Source organism: Eucalyptus grandis, chromosome 11 (assembly GCF_016545825.1).
Source record: "Eucalyptus grandis isolate ANBG69807.140 chromosome 11, ASM1654582v1, whole genome shotgun sequence".
In the NCBI taxonomy this organism is placed as follows: Eukaryota; Viridiplantae; Streptophyta; class Magnoliopsida; order Myrtales; family Myrtaceae; genus Eucalyptus; species Eucalyptus grandis.
In genome coordinates this window covers 4,954,209-4,976,910 of record NC_052622.1, presented here as the reverse complement: position 1 = coordinate 4,976,910, position 22,702 = coordinate 4,954,209, and the positions used below count along the sequence as shown (strand labels likewise).

At 39.7% G+C, this 22,702-nt stretch overlaps 2 protein-coding genes across 12 annotated transcripts; both read right to left on the bottom strand.

The window, feature by feature from the left end:
• Positions 1–7,861: 7,861 nt before the first annotated feature.
• Positions 7,862–11,529, bottom strand: LOC120289421. 11 transcript variants are annotated; one of them, XR_005547413.1, is made up of 4 exons: positions 10,747–11,529; positions 9,136–9,188; positions 8,230–8,359; positions 7,862–8,135 (listed from the first exon to the last, which is right to left on the bottom strand). XR_005547413.1 is itself a non-coding variant. In XM_039304289.1 (3 exons), exons 1-3 carry the CDS (start codon positions 10,808–10,810, stop codon positions 8,003–8,005), a joined length of 327 nt encoding a protein of 108 aa, XP_039160223.1. In that variant the 5' UTR covers positions 10,811–11,521; the 3' UTR covers positions 7,862–8,002. The 11 variants fall into 11 exon arrangements, 1 of the variants encoding a protein (XP_039160223.1); XR_005547407.1 differs by having other exon boundaries at positions 8,230–8,874; positions 8,956–11,529; XR_005547403.1 differs by having other exon boundaries at positions 8,230–10,667.
• A 7,045-nt stretch (positions 11,530–18,574) lies between these two features.
• Positions 18,575–21,502, bottom strand: LOC120289599 (rust resistance kinase Lr10-like). The gene is made up of 2 exons (XM_039304707.1): positions 20,755–21,502; positions 18,575–19,899 (listed from the first exon to the last, which is right to left on the bottom strand). Exons 1-2 carry the CDS (start codon positions 21,500–21,502, stop codon positions 18,686–18,688), a joined length of 1,962 nt encoding a protein of 653 aa, XP_039160641.1. The 3' UTR covers positions 18,575–18,685.
• Between the last annotated feature and the right edge of the window lie 1,200 nt (positions 21,503–22,702).

Sequence of the window (22,702 nt, the reverse complement as noted above, 5' to 3'; positions counted from 1 at the left end):
AATTCGTCCTCAAATTCTCGCCATCATCATCAGAAGAATCTCCCACATAAGGTGTTAAATGCCGAACGTTGAAGACGTCGTGAATCTTCATATGAGAAGGAAGATTTAATCGATACGCATTAGGATTGATGCGCTCAAGAACTTCGAGAGGTCCAAGCTTTCGATCACTAAGCTTGTTATAACTTCCGATGGGATGCTGTTTCGGTGGCAAATAAGCCCAAACAAAATCTCCAGGTTCAAAGATAACTTCACGTCGCTGCTTGTCGATGTTTGTTTTATAGGATTCAGTTTTGTTCTCTAGTCTTTGGCGCACATCTTCATGAATTGTCCTCATTTGAGAAACAATATTGTCGACTTTGCTGCTCGACTTCTCAGCAAAAGGAATTGGTGCAAGATCAAGAGCAGTGTTCGGTTGTCGACCATATACAATCATAAATGGACTCTATCCAGTGCTACGGTTCTCAGCACAATTATATGCAAATTCTACAAGTGACAATCGCGTCTACCAAGAACGAGGATTATTATCGATCAAAGTCCTTAATAGATTTCCCAATGTTCAATTGACAACCTCAGTTTGTCCATCCGTTTGGGGATGAAACACAGTACTATATTGTAGTTTAGTACCGACATTCTTCCACAGTTGTCGCCAAAAATGACTAAGAAATTTTGTATCCCGATCCAAAGTAATGGTCTTCGGAATGCCATGCAACTTATAGACTTCCTTGAAAAATAAGTCGGCAATACGTGAAGCATCCATAGTTTTTTGACATGGAATAAAATGTGCCATTTTTTAAAATCAATCAACAAGAATAAAGATCGAATCCATGCCTTTGTTTGTGCGTGGTAGTCCAAGGACAAAGTCCATAGAGATATCCTCCCATGGGGCATGTGGAATCGGCAAGGGCAAATAAAGGCCAGCATGAATAGCTTGTCCCTTTCCAATTTGGCAACATCGACACCTCATCACATGTCGATGTACATCACGTTTCAAATGAGGCCAAAAGTATTTGGTTGAGACAAGTTGTACAATTTTGTCGCACCAAAAATGTCCTTCACAGTGAACTTCATCGATCACCCTTTGCTGAAGAGAATAGTCTAGCACATATAAACGGTTTCTTTTGAAAAGAAAACCATCACATACAGTAAAATCAGCAAGCTTCTTTTCATGTGCATCAAGAATGATCTTGGAAAAGTAGGGGTCTTCTTGATATAACTCCTGAAAAGAATCGAATCCAAGAACAATAGAATGCATTGTAGAGAGCAAGCTCTTCTTTCGACTAAGGGCATCAGCAAATTGATTCTAAGCTCCAGCCTTATGCTTAATAATGAAAGTGAACTCCTGGATGTATTCAGTCCATTTTGCTCGCTTGGAGTTAAGTTTTTGCTATCCAGAAATATACTTGAGAGCTTCATGATTGGTATATAAAATAAACTCTTGATGAATAAGATATGGCCGCCAATACTCAAGTGTGCGAAATAACGCGTAGAATTCCAAATCATAGGTGTTGTAACAAAGTTTGGCACCATTCAATTTTTCACTAAAGAAGGTGATGGGTCGACCTCCTTGACTTAGAAGTCCTCCTATGACAGTACCTGATGCATCACAATGCACTTCAAAAACAAGATCAAAATTAGGCAATGCAAGTATCGAGGCTATGCTCAATTTTTCTTTGAGTTGTTCAAAACTTTTCTCAGCTGCATTCGTCCATTCGAAAACTCCCTTCTTCATACAAGAAGTGAGTGGGGGCCGCATTGGTGCTAAAATGCGCAATAAACCGTCAATAGAATGAAGCGAGGCCATGAAAACTTCGCACGTCATGCACATTTGTTGGAGTTGGCCATTCTTGAATCATCTTGATCTTAGAATCATCCACTGAAATGTCATTCTTTGAAATATGAAACCCCAAGAAAAGGATTTGTGGTACCATAAAATAGCACTTGTCGAGAGTTGCATACAATTGTTCCTGCCTCAACACACATAATACTTCTTGAAGATGCTGCAAGTGCTCATCAGTAGACTTGCTAAAAATCAAGATATCATCGAAATAAACAACAACAAACTTTCCCAGAAAAGGCTTCAACACATGAGTCATAAACCTCATGAATTTCGATGGTGCATTCGACAATCCGAATGGCATGACTAGCCACTTATATAGCCCATCTTTCGTTTTGAATGTTGTCTTCCATTCATCTCTAGGTTTGATTCTAATTTGATGATATCCACTCTTCAAATCCAGCTTCGAGAATATAATTGCAATAGAAAGTTGATCAAAGAGATCATCAAGACGAGGAATAGGAAATCAATACTTGATGGTGATCTTGTTGATCGCTCTACTGTCGACACACATCCTCCAAGTACCATTTTTCTTAGGCACTAAAAGAGCTGGAACGGCACATGGACTGAGGCTCTCCCTTATAAAACCCTTATTCAATAGCTCCATAACTTGTTGATGCTATTCCTCATGTTCAGTCGGACTCATTCGGTAATGAGCAAGAGTCGGCAAAGAGGTTCCAAGCATCAAGTCGATTTGATGCTAAATATCTCTCATAGGAGGGAGACCATTGGGTAAGTCCATCAGGAAGACATCCTTGAACTCTTCCAAAAGAGATTGAACTCGATGAGGTACGACAAAGGCAACTTCATTCTTCTCACCTGTTTTATTAAGCAAAATATACAATATACGAACTCCTTTCAAAGCATCCTTCATATCCTTCATTGTAAGCAACGTAGGGGAGAAGGAATTCTCACCTACAGGAGTTTTCAAAGGTTCCCTACTAGGTGCCAACGTAATCTTCTTGCCTCCAAATTCAAAGAATATGTATTTCGATAACCATCATGCGTAGTCCTCCTATCGAATTGCCATGGTCGACCAAGAATAATGTGACTAGCATCCATCAGCAGAACATCACACCATATCTTGTCATAATAAACATAACCAATGGACAGATTAACAAGGCATTGTTTTGAAACAGTTACCTCAGCGCATTTCTTCAACCACAACATTTTATAAGGTGTTGGGTGCATTTTTAATTCCAACTTCAACTTGTTTGCCGCTACTTCAGAAATTATATTCTCACAACAACCAGAGTCAATAATTAATTAACACACCTTTCCCATGATTGTGCAAGCAAAATGAAAAATATTGGTACATGACCACCTATCTCCAATTTCATCTTGAGGAGTAAAAAAAAATTTCCTCACCATAAGAAGTTCGCCAGTGTCAACATGCACTATTTGTTCATCATCCACAGCTTCTTCATCATTGTTCAACTCCTCTTCAAGTGGATCCTCAGCATTCTCATCAGAATCATTATCCACCAAGAAGACTTTATCGGCTAGCCGATTCTTATTGATTCGACAATTGCTAGCACCATGACCCAACTCCCCACAAGAATAGCAACGTATATCGAACATAGCAGGTTGCTTTGAAACATGGGGTTGAGTAGAAGGCTTACTAGTAGATTGCGTTGTAGCCTCAGCAACTTTAGCAGTGCTAGTGGTACTCTTGGTGGCCCGACTTGTTATGGTAGTTGATTGCTGTCTCTGAGAACGAGAGCGCTCCATTTTGAGTGCCCGTTGGTGTGCATCTCCTAAGTCCCAAATGTCGAGGACTTCCAAGGCATCTTGAATGTAAAATTGAAGACCGTTCAAGTATTTGTTCACAAGCGCCTCCTTCGGGTCCTGGATATTGTTACGAATCACCAACTCATTGAATTCATTGGTGTATTGGTCCACCGTTCGCGTACCTTGTTTTAGATTTTGGTACCGTTGGTAGAGCTCTCTTATATCCTTTGGGAAGAAAATATTTTTGAATCTTGCCCTCCATCTTTTCCACAAAGTGATTGGTGCTTTGCCAACGGCTTGGCGAGTTTGTTTTTCACGTCTCCACCAAGCAATCGCCTTGCCTTGGAATCTCATAGCAATGATCCCAACTCGACAATTCTCTGGAACATTTCGATGCTCAAACACCTCATTCACAAGTGTCAACCAATCAACAATTTCATTAGGAGACTCAGTACCTGTAAATTCTAGAACATCTTTCTTGACTTCCTTTTCCCAATCTGGCTCACGAATATGTTGTAAACAATGTCGAACATGCCTTCAACCGTGAATAGATTGAACACTCTCCGAAGAGGAAGAGTCACCATGGGAATCTTCAATCCTGGAACGGGGTGGAGAATTATTTGCTTCAGCCCTCAAATGCTGAACTTCTCACGTCAATTTGTCAATTTGTCGTTGCATACGTTGCTGCAAATTCTCAGCGAGTGTGTGCACTTCATCGAGGGGAATGGTTCTACCGCCACGACGTCTAGCTTGTCTTGGAGGCATTGTCCTCTCCTCCAAAGCTCTGATACCAAATGATGCAAGCCAAGTGTAGGCTTTCTCAAACCGTAGGATCGGGAGAGTGACTCGCACACGGGAAACAGGATGAACAGAATTTTCAGCACTGCGCAAGCTCAGGAGAACAGTTGTATCTTTGTCAATACAGATCGGATTGACCTGATTCCAAAGCCAAATGAACAAAGACTTCTTGATCTACAATTTCTCTGTTTCAGGTTTTCTGAAATAAGCACTGTAGGATGGTCAAATTTTGCTTGGAAATAACGAACAGAACAGGAAAAGACAGAAACTCCGTTGATTGCTCTTCTAGGCCTCCAAGGAAGTTGAGAGGGCACCGATTCTTCTAGATCGATGACTGCAACCTTTCAAGGATGCAAATTTCAAAAAAATCTTGACTCTTCAAGGACGGAGTAAAAACTCTTCTAGGTTTTCAAGGGTATGAACTCTGCAAAGTTCACGATACTTGCTTGAAAGCAAAGTTTTCATTCATCAAAAGTCGTCTCTCTTGTACAAGGAATTGGATGGCTTATATCGTCAAAGAAATAAAGACAGGGCACTGAAACTAGAAAAACATTGAAACTAGGAAAACCGAGAAACTTGAAAGCATTAAAGAACTCTTGAAACTAGAAAAAAAAAATAGTAAAGAGCATAGAAACTAGTAAAAGCATAACGTCTTCATGGCTCCCAAGGTGTCTTCTTTCAAGCTTCCATGATGGGCTCAAGATATCGATATGGCTTCTCAGTTGAATCGACGACTTCATTGAACTTCATTGACAATCGACAACTTCATCGATAAGAGGTTTCGTCGAGCTTGAATGCGGGCCGATCTTCTTGGTCGAGAGAGCTAGTCTTCAATGCGGGCTACATCATGCTTTCTCGCTTTTAGATTTAATTAGTCACAACACTTTTGTCGTGTCTTATTTTGTGTTACCTTTGCGCTAAGAAAAAGGTGACATTGAAAGAATCATATAAGTGCGTCCTTCTTAACGCTAGCTGGAAATGTTGAAATAGCAACTATACGTTATGTACAAAGCACATGTTGTAAATTGATCAAAAAATGGGACGTATATATGTTCCTATTGGTTACATAGACCAATCATTTCATGAAATAATTAATTGCTATTAAAATAGTATCTCATATGACAATGATATATTACACGGCCTCATATCCAACCTAGACATGAATGAATACTTAAAAAAATCTTTATCTAGAACTTAAAATGTATAAATTTGCTATACTCTACAGGCATAATAGCTACATAAAATGCACTTTCCTACGGTCCGCTTAAAAGCAAAATCACATATGTCCATACTATAATTGTATTCTTGCAAGGCACGTGCCAAGAATTAGTGGTGTCAAAAACCGAACTGAAAACCAAACCGAACCAAACCGAAAAATTTAGTTTTTTTTTTTTTTTTCGATTTGGTTCTTATTCGTCGGTTCTCATCAAAAACTGAAACTTTTTAACCGGTTCAGTTTTTATCGGTTCGGTTAACCGAACCAAACCGATAAAATCTAATTTTTTTCCTTTTTTATTTTTTATTTTATTTTTAAATTATTTTTTTTTTTTCTTTTCTTTTTTTTTTTTTTTTTCTTCTTCTTCTTCATTGACCGGTCGCTAGCAGTGGCGGCGGCGACCGGCCGATGAAGAAGAAGAAGAAAAATAAATAAAAATAAAAATATTAAAAAATCAAATTTTAAAAAAATGAAAAAAATTTATAGAAAGGGGTGTATGTAGGGAAAAAAACACAAAAAGTAAAAACTAAACCAAACTGAACCAAAAAAATCAGAATTTCGGTTCTGTTGGGTTTGGTTTGGTTCAATAAATTTCTTTATCGGTTCATTCGATTCGGTTCAATTCAATTTTTCAAAAAACCTAACCGAACCGAACCATTTACACTCCTACCAAGAATGACTATAGTTGCTTGAGTATAAATTTTAGCCATGTAGTACGGCTACAAAAAGATGGTATAATACATGTAGGGACAAGTTGAAGCTATACAGGATCTTAATGACTTTCTAAGCAATAGTCCTTACATTTTCTATACGAGCATAATACAGAATATATCTTTCTTAGCTAGAATCAGAAGGGACCCATACTTTTAGAATTATTGACGACAAAAGCAACCACAATCGTGTTTGATGTAGATTGGAGATTTGTGCGTGCAATTGGCGCAATCACTTCAAACTATTGATATCTCTTTTGGTCTCCCCTTCTTTTTAACTATGGTGGATTGATACAATGAAGCAACTTTGTTTCAAAAAGCTATATAGATGCAAAATAAAAAAACCCTAGTTTGGCTATTAAATAAGATTTGATAGGATTGATTTACTTTGCTCAAAAAGGGGGCTTCAAAAGAAAGAAAACAAGAAGAATCGACAGACTTGCTTTTTGGAAGCTCGCGCAAATCATGCTTTCTCGCTTTTAGATTTAAGTAGTCACAAGACTTTTGCCGTGTCTAATGTTGCATTATCTTTGCCCTAGGGAAAAGATGACATTGAAAGAATCATATAAGTGCGTCCTCGACACTCATTAGAAATGTTGAAATAGCAACTATACTTTATGTACAAAGTACATGTTATAAATTGATCAAAAAAAAAGGGGACGTATACATGCTCCTATTAGAACATAACCGAACTATTACCTTATTCAAACGGGCTCATATAATTAATAAATCCTAATCGAAACATTCTGAGAAATTTACCATATGAAATTATACTGATCTATTGGCTATTCACTAAAACAGTAGTTGGAGACTCTTTTGAGTTTTGCGCATCTTTTTTGTTGTTATTTAGGAAAATTAGGATAGTTTTTATATCTCTCAAGATTATGTGAATGTCCTCTATAATTTTACGTATCTTAATTGATATGTTATCTTATTTAATCTTTCATAAAGCCTATAAAAAGGCTGATAATCCTCATTATGAATATATCAAAATATATAGAAAATTCCTTATTTCTCTCTTCCGCATTCTTCTTAACTTTTTTTTATGCTTTGAGGCACGGTGGCCTGGGTGGCAAATCTGTTTCAAGTGTGATAAGTGTATTCTTGTTGGCATTATATTGATTTGCTGAATTTCATCACGAATTATGGGTGTTTATACGATAGACCATTTGCATCTCTAATTACAGTGGCTAAAGCGCTTTGGCAAAATATGGCGAAGGAGCTGCAGACTGAAACAACAGCTTGCGTCGACGCTGATAAGATGGCAAAAAGCGCTGCTATTTACGATAATTACGATAGACCATATGGTTGCAATTGGGGGTGAGCGGTTCCCGGTTCTCTACAGTTCTGTCTAGAACTTGGAACTTACCATCGGGTACAGGATCCTCATTTTTTGGATCCTGGAACCTACCTGTTAGAACCAAGAACTTAGAGCCTACCTTGTCAAAGGTTCTGGGGTCGGTTCCAGATTCCTACAGGTTCTTTTTTTATTTTTTTTTTAGGTCTCATTTTTTTTGTTTCATTTTCAGGGTAAACAATGCAACAATTGCTCAGTCCCATCATTGGGTAAGATCTTAAGGAAAAGCTGTGATGTTATAAGCCAGCATTGTGATATTCCAAACCACTCTTAAGTTTACAAGCAAACTTAGTTTTGCTATATCAAATTAAAAAAAAAAAATACCAACAGCATACCTAAAAAATTCGGATGTCAACTCACATCCATCTCCTCCGGTGAATCCAGTTGCAAGCATTTGGGGACTTCACAGCAGTCCCCACTTCTATTTCGCGATGCCAAGTCCTCCCTTCGCACAACATTGAGCACGAATCCATCAGGAACCCTTTCTGCCTGTAAAAGATCAACAGTGTTCCATCAAGTATGTCATTGGATTCTTCTGCTTCATGGTGCAAAAATTAGAGTAGGGAAAAAGAACACAGCATACCTAAAAAAATTCCAAATCCCACGGTGGATGATTTCCAAGCTAGTAATGATTGCAATCAAGGCCTTTCTTTGTAGGAAAGGAAGCCTAAAATGTTCTGCATCCATGCAAGTCTCAGTGTGACATTCAGTACCTGCAGTTGCACATAAGTCAAGCAGGGTTAATCCATGAGAATGCCCGCCAACAGCAAAACAAGAAAGTCGAGAAGCTTCTAGCATTCAGCCTTCAACTCCTCTAAGTAGACATTACGAAAGTTGCAAAGCACAATGTGCGCATTTGCTTACCATGGCTAGGTCCGGTACTACTAAAAATTGTTACTATTTCTAAGTATTCTTCAAAGAAGACACACCTTATTCAGGTAAAAACCATCAGACAGTACACAAGTGAGTCAAACATCATCATTACTAGACAGACCAGAAAATTCGCTCCAGATGACGCCTTCATGATCCATCATCATGAACGATTAACATCAGTAATATTAAACAGTACATAATATCAAGACTCCAGAACACAAAGTTACCAGCCAAACGTTGCTCCACCGAAGCCCAACATGAGCACGTTCATAATCAGTAAGTTAATAGACCCCAAAGCAAAGGGCGTTGGTGAAAGCAGAGGCGCAATGACTTTGAGAATCCTATATGCATAAATCTGTTGCATGAGTAATGTGGTACTGTGAATTTAATCACAAATAGGATATCCTGAATGAAATATTTTAGCATAGTTACTTACATAGGTACACCTTCATCATTCACCGTGTAATAAGGAAAGAAGGCCCCAAGGAAAGAAAGGGTACCAACTGCAACAGCCGTTTTCGCTCTTGTGAAAAATGCACAAATCATAAATGACAGCATGATTGCACTCAGTCCAAATGAGAAAAAGTACACAAAAACCAAGGATTTGTTACTGTACTTGAAAAGGTTGTCCATTGTACAAACAGTGATAATTCCAGAGGAAATTGCAAACTGCAGAAAATATCAAACTAAGAAAGTGAGGAGCCTGTCAAAATATTTTCCCATAGTAAGTAAGAAGCTAGATAGAATAAATGGGTTCGTGAGTAGTAACACTGAAAGAATACATGAAAATACAAATCAGTAATTGTATGATCCAATTTGAACCGAACAAATGATCAAACAATTAAGAGGCCAGACAGAATACTACCAACTTCTAGAAGAACCTAACAGCCATTTCAAACCCAGCTCTACTGGTACTTCTTGCAGAAATATTCCACTCTTGGTTTATATCACTTCACATGTAAGTGACAATCTGGATTGGTAAAAAAGCATTGTCTCATTCTATACATACTAAGGACAAAGAGTGACAAAATAAATAAGATAAGCTACATTCACCTACAAAGAATATACAATAAACCAAGACAGGTGAAATATCCCATCTTTCAAACCCATCATGTAGAGACCTTCTTTTATCTTCTATTCCTGGAATGGCATCTTACAAATTAAACATTCATCTCAAGCCATGAACCATAACCCACATTGAAGTGAATAGTTCAGTGCCTCAACTAAAAAGAACTCTACATAGCTTTGAGATGGAAATAATAAATTGTGACAGCCTTGCTATAGTCTTCCAGTTTAAGATTTCATATCCACATGGCCAACTAATAACAGACAAAAAGGTAGTGATCCAAAGATCTTCAAAAGAAGGAAAAAGATGACCTTAATATTAAATCATATAAACTCAGAGATCTCTCATAAAATTCCAAACTGATTTCTACTATTACGTCTACGAACATGCAAACTGCCACCAGTCATGGACAGGAACGCTTTGTGATGACCACCCAGAAAGCAAGATAAAACAAGCAATAAAGAGGGAAAAAAGAGATCTTTTCTACCACATGCGATCTGACTGGCACAACAAAAACAGAACCAAATCAGATGGAAACATCACCGCTAGATTGATCTCTCGTCCAAGTAATGCACCAATACAGAGCAGATCAAGATGAAGAGTGCAATAGAGTCAAATTTATCGAGCGAGCAATAGCACTCAATTCAGCATTAAATTTATCAAACATATCTTAGAGACATAAATCTTTCTTGGTCGTTAACCCCACAGAGTGGGCAAAAAAATCATCTTTCTTCAGAATTCTCAGAAAACAGGGAAAGAGAGAGAAGCAAAAGCAAATGATCATTGGATTGCCCAAGCACACGTAGTAAAAAAGGCTCTCACAGAAGCATCTCAAGAACAAACACACACCCAAAATCCTACACAGACAAAATGATCAGCTACCAACCCCACAACTCGACCAACCACAAAGAAATGTTAAAAAGCAGGGAACTTTCATCAAGACTCACAGCTATAAGCTGAAACCAAGCCGTTCCACAAGCTCCACCGAGTTGGGGAATTCCTGAATTCCTTCCTTTCGCAAAGAGAACCCAGAATTCCACCCGAAAATTCAAAAGAAACGGAAAAGCAAAACGGATTGATCGCTAGCGAATTCAAAACAATATTGGGTCACGATGCGATGCATCAAAACTAAGAGACGACAGAGAGTTTCAGCAGAAAGACCTCGCAAGAACGGATTTTGCCGCGGATTGAAGCCGGCCCCCCTACAATATGGGTTGTGGTTCATCGCAGTGAAATATTCACTTTGTAAGGCAACTGGTCTAGGATTGAAGGATCGGCCATGACATAAATCCCTTAGATCGGGGAACCTTTCAAAGGGGAGGCTGGGCGAGCAGCTTCAAGGGAGGCTGGGCGAGCGGCGTCGAGGGCGACTGGGCGAGCGGCTTCGGGGGCGACTGCGCGAGCCACGTCGGGGGCGGCTGGGCAAGCGGCGTCGGGGGCAGCGGGCGGAGAAGCGAGCGGCGTCGGGGGCGGCTGGGCGAGCGGCGAGCGGTGTCGGGGCGGCTGGACGAGCGGCGAGCAGCCTTCACCGGGGGGACGAGTGGCGTCCAGCGGCGGCATCGACGACGAGCGGCTAAGCGGCGAGGCGAGCGAGGGGTGACGGCGTCGAGGAGGCAAGGGCGGGGCGAGCGCGGGCTGACTGGCGTCCAGCGGCGGGACGAGCGGCGTCCGGCGGCGGCGTTGAAGGTGAGGGCGTGTCCGGTGGCAGCGTCGAGGGCAAGCAATGTCCGACGGTGGCGTCGAGGGTGAGTAGCGTCGGCGACGGGTTAAAGGCAGAGAACAGGAGAGGACTCAGAGGAGAATTGAACTGAGGGAGGGTAAACAATTAAAATTGATTTGGGACCTTTTTTTTTTTTTTTAACCCTAACCGGTTCCAATTCTAGTTATGGAACTGCAACCGAAATCAGGAACCGGGAACCAGAGGGTCGGGTTCCTACCCAAGAATCGCTCACCCCTAATTGCAATGAATGTGACAATGTGCTTTGTTATCTTCTTTTTTTTGTTTTTTTCTTTTCTTTTTAAAATACATCATATGTATTACCCTTTATTCTTTTTTTTTCAAATTGGATGTTATGGATGGCTGATATTTTGGAAATTAGAATACTTCCTTATAAAGTGCTGGAGTTGAGCCAGCGCAGAATTTCATAGATACATAAAGAGAAAAAAATTACTAGATTGAAGAGAGTTATCCTTTGAGTGAAACAAACTTGGGGTCCTCGGGTGGTTCGTGAAATTTAATGGTTAACTCTATTTTATGAAAAGTAGCTTTGAAAGGATAAAAAAAGCGACAAAATTGTGCTTGTTTTTACATATATAAGTTGATATTTTATAAATTCTTGGTTCGGATCAATATAGCATTATTGCCCCCATCCGATGCTCTCCCCGGTCGTTTGTAGTAGGGGCGCAATCCCAACAATTTACGAAGAGAACCCATCCGAAAAAGACGATTTCCATCGGAGCTGATTCTAACGCAAATTCTATCCCCCTCGGTTTCCTGCTCTCCTTAGGCAGCAATAGAAAAGGGGAATTATTACGAGACTCGTTTCAGAAAATCCTTAACAAGTTCCAAGAACATGAATATCATCTCAAGATTGTGTTTCCACAAAACGGCACTAAAACTTTGATGCACAACTTAAGAATCACTGAATCAACCAAAACTCTTATGCATGAATCAATCTACATCACGAAATTCAGGGTAAGGCCGGATCAGCCCACTGGTACTCAAATTAGTTCCCATGAGAGGGAATTGAGGATCTCAATTGCACAAGAAGAGTAATATTAGATAGTGAGGGAGGTTTCATCTTATATAGGCGCTCCCCTTAGTGAGTTGTCAAGTCGTGGTTGATGGATTGCAGCTTTGGGTAACGAATGGCAATGTAAATGCACAAACGTCCATTAGTAAAGACACATGGTACTCCGACAATCTATAGTGTTCTCCGGTGGTAAAATTGATTTAAGGATTGATGCACGCTAGACTTTTAGTAAGTGGAGGCACAACTGTGTCTGTTGACTTGACGAGATTTAAGTATGTCTAATCTAAAGATACTTGGTATTTTGAGAATATAGTACCAAGACATTCCATTTTGTAAAAAAAAAATTCTTTTCTCTCTCCTTCTTTTTTCTTTTTTCCTTCCCTTCTTCCTTTAGCTAGTGGCCGAGCCTCAACGACCAGGGTGAGGGCCGATGAGGTCAACTAGCGAGGCCAACTAGCAAGGCCGACCTCACCTAGCCAAATATGGTGAGGTTAACCTCGCCTAGCAACAACGAGGTGGAGCCATGCCAAAGTAGGCAAGGCTCACCTTCACCAATGGCCAACAAAGGCAAGCTTCAAACGGAAAGGTTGATCTCACCAGTCCTTGCCTTTGATCAATTGCCAAGACCCAACGACTGACTAGAGGAAGAAGGAAAGACAAAGAACCAAAAACAAAACGAAAAAAAAATCAAAAAAATATTTAAATATTATTAAAATTATCCACGTTAGCACCGACAAGGACCACCGTGTATATATAATGTTAACTAAAAGTTAGGATTTATTACATGAATAATGATATAAAGAAAGAGATAACTCAATACAACTATCTATTAGGGGTGATCGAGTCCAGAGTTTAGACCTGGACCCTATACCCGACTCTATTATGACCGGTTCTTATTTTTTGGACCCTGTACCCGACCCTATTTGTATTGAACTATGTACCCGACCCATCCTGTTTTTCCGGTCTAGTTTCAAAGTCAACCATATTTCCATTGAAACCTGTTTTGCAATCTCCCGATATCCTATACAATTTCGAATTTTATATTAATACGCGAGAAAATAATGTAATCCTTCTAATTTGTATTGAAACATTAAACACTTGTAATAAATAAACACATGAACTTTTTGACTAAATAAAAAAATTAAGGATCCACAAGGCTAATCATAATAAATAAAATCATAAGGCAAAAAATTAGCAACAAATATGGATCTAATATTAGTCTTATTCCCACAACTACTGCATGAAGTTACTCATTTATGCAAGCATAACTCCTCCTACAAAAGAGAATTAGGCGAGCCAATCCACGTGGTACACAAGAATTTGGCTGCGACGAACACCGTCCGTTCGTCGGACGGTGCGAGAGGGAGCCAATGAGGGAGGGAAGCAAGTGAGGAAGAGGAAAGACAAAAGAGGAGTGCCGTGTGTGTTTGAGAGAGCCAAGAGGAAAAACGCCATGTGATTGCAGGAGTAAGAATAGAAATAAGGGGAAAAAATAGGATTTTGACCTATAATTACAAAACCGTTTCTCAAACAGATTCCAAAGCCGGTCCGGGAACTGATTCCAAAGCTGGTTCGGAAACCGGTTCCTGGGTGGGTAATCAATCGGACCCGGTTCCCGGACCTGTTTAAACCGGTTCCGAATTTTGGGAACCGGTTCTTAAACGGGTTTCAACGGAACCGGTTACTGATCCTGTTTTCCAGGTGGGCCGGTCTGGTTCCCTAGTATACCCGGTCCGGTTGCACACCCCTATTGTCTATACATTTAAGGTAAAGATGAGATTATGCCCTTATTTACATCTTTGCAATTGACATCTTTCCCATTGAATGCATTATATTGGAATTTACCTTAAGCAAACTAACATGGATTTTGATATGCTTTTTTTAAAAGAAAGAGTTGGAGCATGAAACTAAATATGAGATTAAATTCTATAGCAGATATTTGTAATTTATGTTTTTGGAAAATTTCAAATATAGATCTAAAGTGTAAATATTTTCCTTTAAAAGAAAAAAAAGATCTAGATTGAACCTTATTTTAAATAAAGTCATGAAGTAACCAATTTAATCTCAAAAAATTATTTGAACTCCCTGTCTTGTTAAATGTTGGCATGGCAATTGTTTCCAAACACTAAAACAGGGGCAATTTTATATTAAAGAAAATTGATTTTACTCTAGATCGTCATCTTGAAGAACAATTGCTAAACAAATTTTGTCCAAAATTTTCCTGCTCTCAGGTCTGTCCCGCCCATAACGAATCGCTCCTCACCCATTTCAAGTTCTTCCTTGGAAGCTCCATCCTCCTCAGCTGGATGAAGGAGCGTTCGATTACATCTAAGGAACTTAAACAGGCTAGGATTCTTCGACTCTACTTCTGATTCTTCGGGTATGCTCGATTCACTCGATTGGAAATGGGGGGTTGACAGTGTGGGTGGGGAAGTAGCGCAATTTGTTGGCGAGGTACATGTCCAAAAACCGGCGCAAGTGTTTTGATTTGTTAGAATTTCGTGCGCCTTCTTTCTTTGTTGATTGTGGATCCCTTGTGGGAATGATGGCTTCTCTCAAAGAAGTCACGCTTAATGATACTGGAACAGAGGACCTACCTGATTCGGTGCGGTCATTGAGGAAACTTGAATTGTTGAGTCCTATGAAGTGCGTCTCCCTGACTGAACTTCCTGAATTTGTTGGTGACTTAGAATTTCGAGGTGCGTCTCACTACCACGGTCCATTATGATGTCACAGAGCTTCCAGAATTGATAGGAAAATTGGAAAACATCATCTTCATGAGGCTTAACAAATTTAAGGAGCTCGAGTCTCTTCCGCCTCTTCCATTGAGTTTGGTAGAGGTTAATATTGCAGACTGCATGGCAACGGAGACGGTCTCTGATCTGTCTGAATTGGAGAACTTGGAGGAGCTGAACATGGTGAATTGCGAGAAAGCAGGGGATGTTCCAGGACCCCAGTGCTTGAAATCCTTGAGAAGGCTATACCTGACTGGATGCCACTAGCGTTCTTTGGTAGTTAAGATGATAATTTCTAAGGTTATCTCTCTCTCAAACAGAGAACAAAAGAATGCATCCACAGGTCCGAAAACTCTGGAAAAGGAAATTTTTTTGTGTCAAAACCTCATTGCATGAAAAAGTGGCGAATCATGCCATGCGGGTATAGTATAGCAGTCAATTGTAATGCTCGTTTATATAGCAGTCATGACAGTTTGATATTTTGCAGGTTTCTTTGAGGAATTTATGCGTTCCCAGTATGCGAGGGAATGAAATTCGAGATTCACTAAATGAAGAGGAAGTGAGCTATGCAGTCCACGAAAACCCTCTTCACACAGGTGTAGTCTTCTTCATCACCAGCGACTTTCCCAGAATATTTGAGAGATCATATTCTCACAATTGTGGATAATCCAGGCAAAGATACTTAAAATAAACACTCCTATCTCCAGCACTGCTTTGCCCTAGAAGGGAGTTTCGAAAATGGATGAAGATCAGGTTCATTCTTGCCAGTTCTCGGGTTTCTACCCGTTGCTTTCCAAGTTGAAAGAGAAGGGCACAAAATTCAGGTGGCAAAGCAGAACCCACCGTTTATTGCTGGAATTCAGCTGAAGTAACATGGGGCACATTCGATTTTCCAGAGAAACAATGACTTTGATGGAGATAAGCAGCAACGAGATGATGGCTAACGGTCTTTATTAAAAAAGCTTGCCCAGTTTTTAATTCTGTATAGTTGTCGCTTCAATTTGGTTTATAGTAAGCCCCTCGAAATAGAAGCAGAAAACGTTGAAGAGAAGGAACAGGCTTGTGCCTATCAATTGAAATTTGATTCCTGGAAACGAAATCTGAATATACCAGAAGCTCCCTTGTAAACTTGTAATGAGATGAACTAGAGGATCCTGAGCTCTTGTTCAGTTGTTTCCAACTCTGTTATTACCCAGAGAGCTCCATTATATACATATCCACCTTTATTATATTGCAAAGTGTGAGCAGTTATTTCTCAAATGGCTTTTCGTGCTGATGGATGTGTAGAACTCGCTCTTTCTCAATGGTACTATCGAATATTCCCCTTAATACAAGCACAAAGACAGAACTTCGGGAAAGGAGAAATCAAAACCAGGCATAATTTGTTAACTGAACATGTGAGAGCTTGAAAATGCTAACAACAGCATAACTAATGGCTTTCCAACAATTCTAACAGCAAGCATTTGGCCAACAAGAGTATATGAAACATCTATGATCACAGCAAGCATTTGGCCAAGTGATTGTTGATAATCATCATTACCAACTCATCATAAACAGCAAGTAATTGGCCAAGCAAACCATCATCAACTTATCGTTAAACACTTGAATTTCATTAAACTTGAATATTTGCATTAAAAAAAAAAGGAAATGAGTTTACAAAAAAATTAAACCGCCCACTGATTACATCCATTAGTCACTGCTGCAGTTTTTGAATGAGCAGTTACCGAAAGTAGGATTACCAACCATGACTTCCACTACTGCAGTTTTATGCCAAACACCACAAGCAGCTTGAACAGTGCGAAGCCCTTTCAAGGGCTCCACTTCCTTGGGTATTGATACGCTTTTCCGATCTCCATGGCCCAGAACACCGAAGGCGCCATCACTGGAAGCAAGTAACTGGCCAGCAGAAGTGACAACTACAGCGTGCCAAATTCAACAGGAGAGGGATGAGACATATGCACCTTCCAAGGGTCCACTCACTCTTTTTGATACCCAGTGGCTCACTTCATTCCCAAGCCCAAGAAGACCAAAACTATGAGCTCCATCACCCCCGAGTGTATAAATCACCAGAACATGTATGATTCTCGCTTCATATATGTATTGCTGAGAACATCTATTAGCTTTCGATGCAAGACATAAGAGTCCAGCCATGCCCCAGTCTCTCACCTCATCTCTCCCCTAGGAAAAGCTATCTCCTTGCTTGGACTTTAAAGCAGCATGTCATCCACCGCAAGCAATATTCTGGACATCAAGTCCAACTGCAGACTCCAAGTCCTTAGAAAGCGAGGAACCCATTCCTACTCCAACACCAAGAACACCATCACCTGTGCCTCCTCCCCAAACCAAATAGAAACTTCCGCCATAGCAATACCTTCATCCTGACCAGAACAAACACCGGAAACTAAACTCATTCACGATCCCGCACCATCTCACGCCTACACTGTCCACCCTCCAATCCAATCGAGTGAATCGAACAAACCAGAAGAAGCAGAAGTAGAATCGAAAAATCCTAGCCTCTTTAAACTCCTTAGATTTAATCGACGCTCCTGCTCCTCCAGCTGGGGATGGAGCTCGCGGGTTAGAACTTGAAAGGTGTAAGAAACGATTTGTTTTCGGCGGACAGCCTTGTGGTAACGGGGAAATTTTGGACGAAAATTGTTCAGCGATTGTTCTTCAAGGTAACGATCCTCTAGTTCATACACCTGTTCAGCATAAATCTAGAGGTAAAATCATAGAATTTTGGATGAAATTATCCGCCGATTGAAAATTTGGCTGGACATCAGTTCACCCATTTGAAATTACGATGGTTACTCATAGTTCTTATTTAAAACAAACTTCATTCCCCTCATTTTTTTATTAAAAAAAAAAAATGCCCACTTCATATTCGTAATTGAAAATTTTGTTAACTTTTTTGGCGGGTAGAGGGTTGCCTCTCCTTCTCCCCCTTCCCTCCATGGCCAATGTCGGGTATAGATGAATTTTCATTTATTGAAATCACCATAACTGAGTGATCTAAGAGAAAATTGTAATCTTTAGATATTATTACTCATTAATATTCATGTCAACTTTAAAACGGATTATGAGTTCTTTCAAATATAAACTTCATTGAGTTTGTTTCATTTAAGATCAATTTTTTTTTTCCATTTTGATAAAAATTGTTTCTAGCATATATAGATGGTATCCACTTTGCAAAATGTATACATATATGTTTTTTATTTTTATTTTTTATAATGAATTCATAAGTCGAAATTAGTTATTTTCTATATTGAGGAATCATACGGTGGCAATTGAGCATATAGGAGTAAGATCGCGGGTTATTGTTAGTTTTTTCATTGGCATTATCCAAAATCACGTAACGAGGGAAGACAATTCACAATGGCCATCACCTTCCTCCTCTATTTTTGTCTTGGCTTTTTGACAAATTTTTTGTCCTTATGAAGGTGCAAGAGAGTAAAACTATATGTACAATAACACAACATTACTATTAAGAGCCACAAGAAGACAATCTCAAAGTAATTAGGGTCGAGATAAACTAGCTCAACTCCCTCCCAACATAATATTAGATTGTGGGCAAACGTATAAAGCTTTTCCAATGAAACAGCACAAGCTTCTCTAAACAACATTGTTATCTCTAAAAGGAGAACTAGTTGAAATTACTGAAGCACTTGGTGAAGTAGAGAGTGTTTCTAGTTCCATCTCAAATTTGTCATCGTTAACTACCACATCTGGTGGGTAGATAAGCGGTTTTGGAGGCATATGAAGTTTACCAATATCTCCTTCTAGCATTTCTATGACTTTGTTCATTGGAGGGCGGTGATCAGGGTTTAATTGTATGCACCAAAGTGCAACTATTATCATTTTTTTTATCACCTTCCTTTCCTCTTCTGCAACTTCTTCCATTTCAACACTTGTACCTTCACTAACTTGGTCATACACCCACAATGGATAATAAATTTGGCTTGAGCGTTCTGCATTTGCATTTATATTCTTCCTTCTACTTGCCATTTCCATGAGCAACATCCCAAAGCTGTAGACATCCGCTTTATAAGATACGCCACCAATGTTTTTGTAAAACAATTCAGGCGCCATATATCCTAAGGTTCCTCTTGCAGCAGTTAATGAAACTATGCTATGATCCGTGGGATAAAGTTTCGCGAGCCCAAAATCAGAAACTTTCGGGATGAAATTCTTGTCTAAAAGAATGTTATGAGGCTTGATATCAAAGTGTAGTATTTGTATGTCACACCCCCGATGTAAGTATCCAATCCCCCTCGCCACCCCAAGAGTGATCTCAAATATTTTCATGTAGTCAAGAAACTTATTAGCTTCCTCCGCAAAAATGTGCTTATCCAAAGACCCATTTGTCATGAGATCATACACGAGAGCTTGTTTCGAGCCTTCAAAGCAAAAACCGATGAGTTGCACTACATTAACATGGTGAATTCTTCCAATAGTAGCCACTTCACTGATAAAATCTTGGCCATGGGCCTTGGACTGCTTCAAAATCTTGATGGCCACTTCGTTGCCGCTTCTAAGCATTCCTTTGTACACAAAACCATACCCCCCTTCACCTAGTTTGTGCTTAAAGTTTTTGGTGATCTTCTTAATATTAGAGTAAGAGTACCTTATGGGCAAAAAGTTGTTCTGAGCTTGCAAAAATTCTTCAATATTCTTGTCCATTGCTAGGTGCCTTCTTCTATACTTGCAGATCAGAAATATTGTGACAAATGGCATTCCAATTACGAATTTCGCTACACAAAAAAGCACTGAAGAGATTTTTATTGGGTTAGAATATGTTATTTTTATAATTATTGAAAGAACAAATCATTGCGGCTTACCTAGTAGTACTATAAAATTTCCAGTAGTCCAAATTGCAATATTTTCTAGCACACCTGTGGAAGGAATGATTGGTGTGAAAAGGAATTGAAGGAAAAGAAGTTTGGAAAACAAAACTTACAAGGAAATAGAGTAGTAGCCCGTCACTTTGTATAAGTTGACTTTTGTCCAAAAGAATATGAGTAGTGGCACGCGTGAATTGACAAATAAATGAAAAAAAAAAATGAGCTTCATACATAGATGGTAGGCAATACAAAAAACTCATTTCACTTTGTTAGATGTTAACAAGTCTAGAGAAACAGTGATTTCCATGTTTAATTAATAATTTTGTTCCTCCTAGTGGTGCATGACTACAATTTTTTTTAAGGAATGTTAAGGAGCGTCTCCCGGATTATTACTTAAGTGACTAATTAAAGAACTAATTAAGAAATTAAGAAAATGTGTATTCTATGCCAACAAAAGCTAGTCATGTGGTTGCTCGCACAAGCATCTTCTTTCTTTTTTACAGTGGGAGTTCTAGCCCTTCTCTGGAAAGGAATTATAATCTAGACACTTGTACATGTGCAGCTAATCTGAGTCTGTTTGGGGGTGGCTTCTACCGTCACTTTTTCATTTTGTTTCGCGAATCTTGCAACTCCTTCAACCTAGAATTTATAAGTAATACGATCCTCCCAAAAACTTTCAAATACACATAGTTGACGTACACTATCTTGTATATTTATCGTAAGTTTCATGGATATTACATGTTTCTTTCATTTTCCAGTTTTGAAGAGAAAGTGGGAAGTGAAACATTGTACAGAATCATGCAAAATTTTGGTAAAATTCATTGCTGACCAAATACTTACCGCCCTCGTAGTGCTTGGATCCGCAAACTTGACTCCTGTAGGCGATATACATGTCCAATTTACCAGAATAAATGGAGATATAGAGAAGAAAGTAGCTGTACAGATCAAAGTAGCAAAAGAAATTTTTTGCCATCCTGGATGGACCAAAGTAGAGAGTAAATCCATCAGCCATGATGTTATGGATTAGCTCATAGTTGTAGAAGCTACTATTGATCTGCTCATAACTCAAATCTGGTAATATTGTCCAGCTGCTAATGGTGCAAAAGTCCCTAACATCCGATGCCGATGGATTGAGCAAAGCATACAAGTTCCAATTCGATGATGTGTTGAAAGAGTACGAACCCTTAATGCATGGACTCGTAGCAATGTAGATAGGAAAGTTAACTGCTTTCGAGCAATTCACAATGACCAGTATGCCTCCATACATGTAGTATGAATTATTTGGATCGGAATAGTTCTTGAAGTTATAGAATGCCCGTGAATGACGAGGGAGAGATGAGCAGTTATCCTTTTTCAACCCATCATCAACCAATCTGATTTTGAAGCTGGAATAGTTGATAGACTGTACATAAAATCGGCCATCATGGAAATAGAGAACAGTACGATTATCTTCACAGACCAGCTCCTTTTTTGGATCACCACATTCCTTTGGGTCACTCTTCAGTCGAAACGGGTGACTTATATTGCGAATATCACCACAGGATGAAGCAACGCATCGTGGATTACTCGGCCCGGCTTTGCTAGTCATGGCTTGCGATAGAACAAGAATGAGCAGCAACACTAGAGAGATATTCATGGAGCTGAGAGCATGAAACATGTCTCTATTTGTCTTTGGGCAAAGAGAAATTGGTAAGGAATGGCTTGGTCTGCGTGGGGGGAGAGGCGCAATATGAAAAGATTCAGAAGAGATTGGGTGATCCTAATCTGAATGGAGGCTTGCGGTCGCCTGGCCTATAGAGAAGCCCCGGTCAGTTAACGGAAAAAATGCAAGCAAGTCAAGAAGTTAGAGGAGGTGGACCCAAGCTGAAGCTCCATAATTAGTGGATTCATGTCTAACTTTTTCACATCTCTCTCTCCCCGTCACTTCCTTCTGACACATTCTTCGTTTTTTATAATTTATTTTTTCCTCCTCCCTTCTCCTCCACCTTTGATTTTTTTTTTTTTCCCGTTCCTTTACTCTTAGGGTGCACATTATAAAATTTATGTTTTACTACTTCTTTATTTTTCTGTTCCTCGAAACAATTTGAAATATAAATCCGTTTGATAACGCAATTTCATTTTTCTATTTCTGAAAAAAAAAAATTATTCCAAAAAATAAATTTGGTGCATAAATTAGAAGTTAAAATTTTTAACTTTTCTATTTCTGAGCAGAGATAAGAAATCAAAATTTTTCTCATCGTTCACTCTCATCACCGCCCATCGCCCACTTGCCGCCCGTGGTATGCCTGACGCTCGCCACCGACCGCCCGTCGCCAATTGCCGATCGCCGGATGCGAGACGCCACCAATCATTGGCCACTCATCGCCAATCATTGAATACCAAAGGCTCACCACCAACCACCGGGTGTTCGTCGCCGACTATCCGTTGCTCGCCACCAGCCGCCGGATATCGGTTGCCTACCACCCACCGCCGGACTCCGGTCACTAGCCACTCGCCGCCGACCTCCTGTCGTTAGACTTCGAATGTCAAATGTCAAAATTCTGGATGTTGGACGCCAGTTGTCGGTCGTCGGACTCCAGTGTCAGACTCCGGACTTTGGCCGCCTGCCACCGATGCCAAATGCCAAACGTTGGACTTTGGACTTCGGCCACTTGCCGCCGGTCACCGAATGCCGAACACCGGTCACCGAACATCGACTCGGCCACCGAACGCTGGTTGTTGTCACTCCTAGAAATATAAATTTTATTTTGTTATAAAACGAATTTTTATTTCAGAAATAGAAATTTTA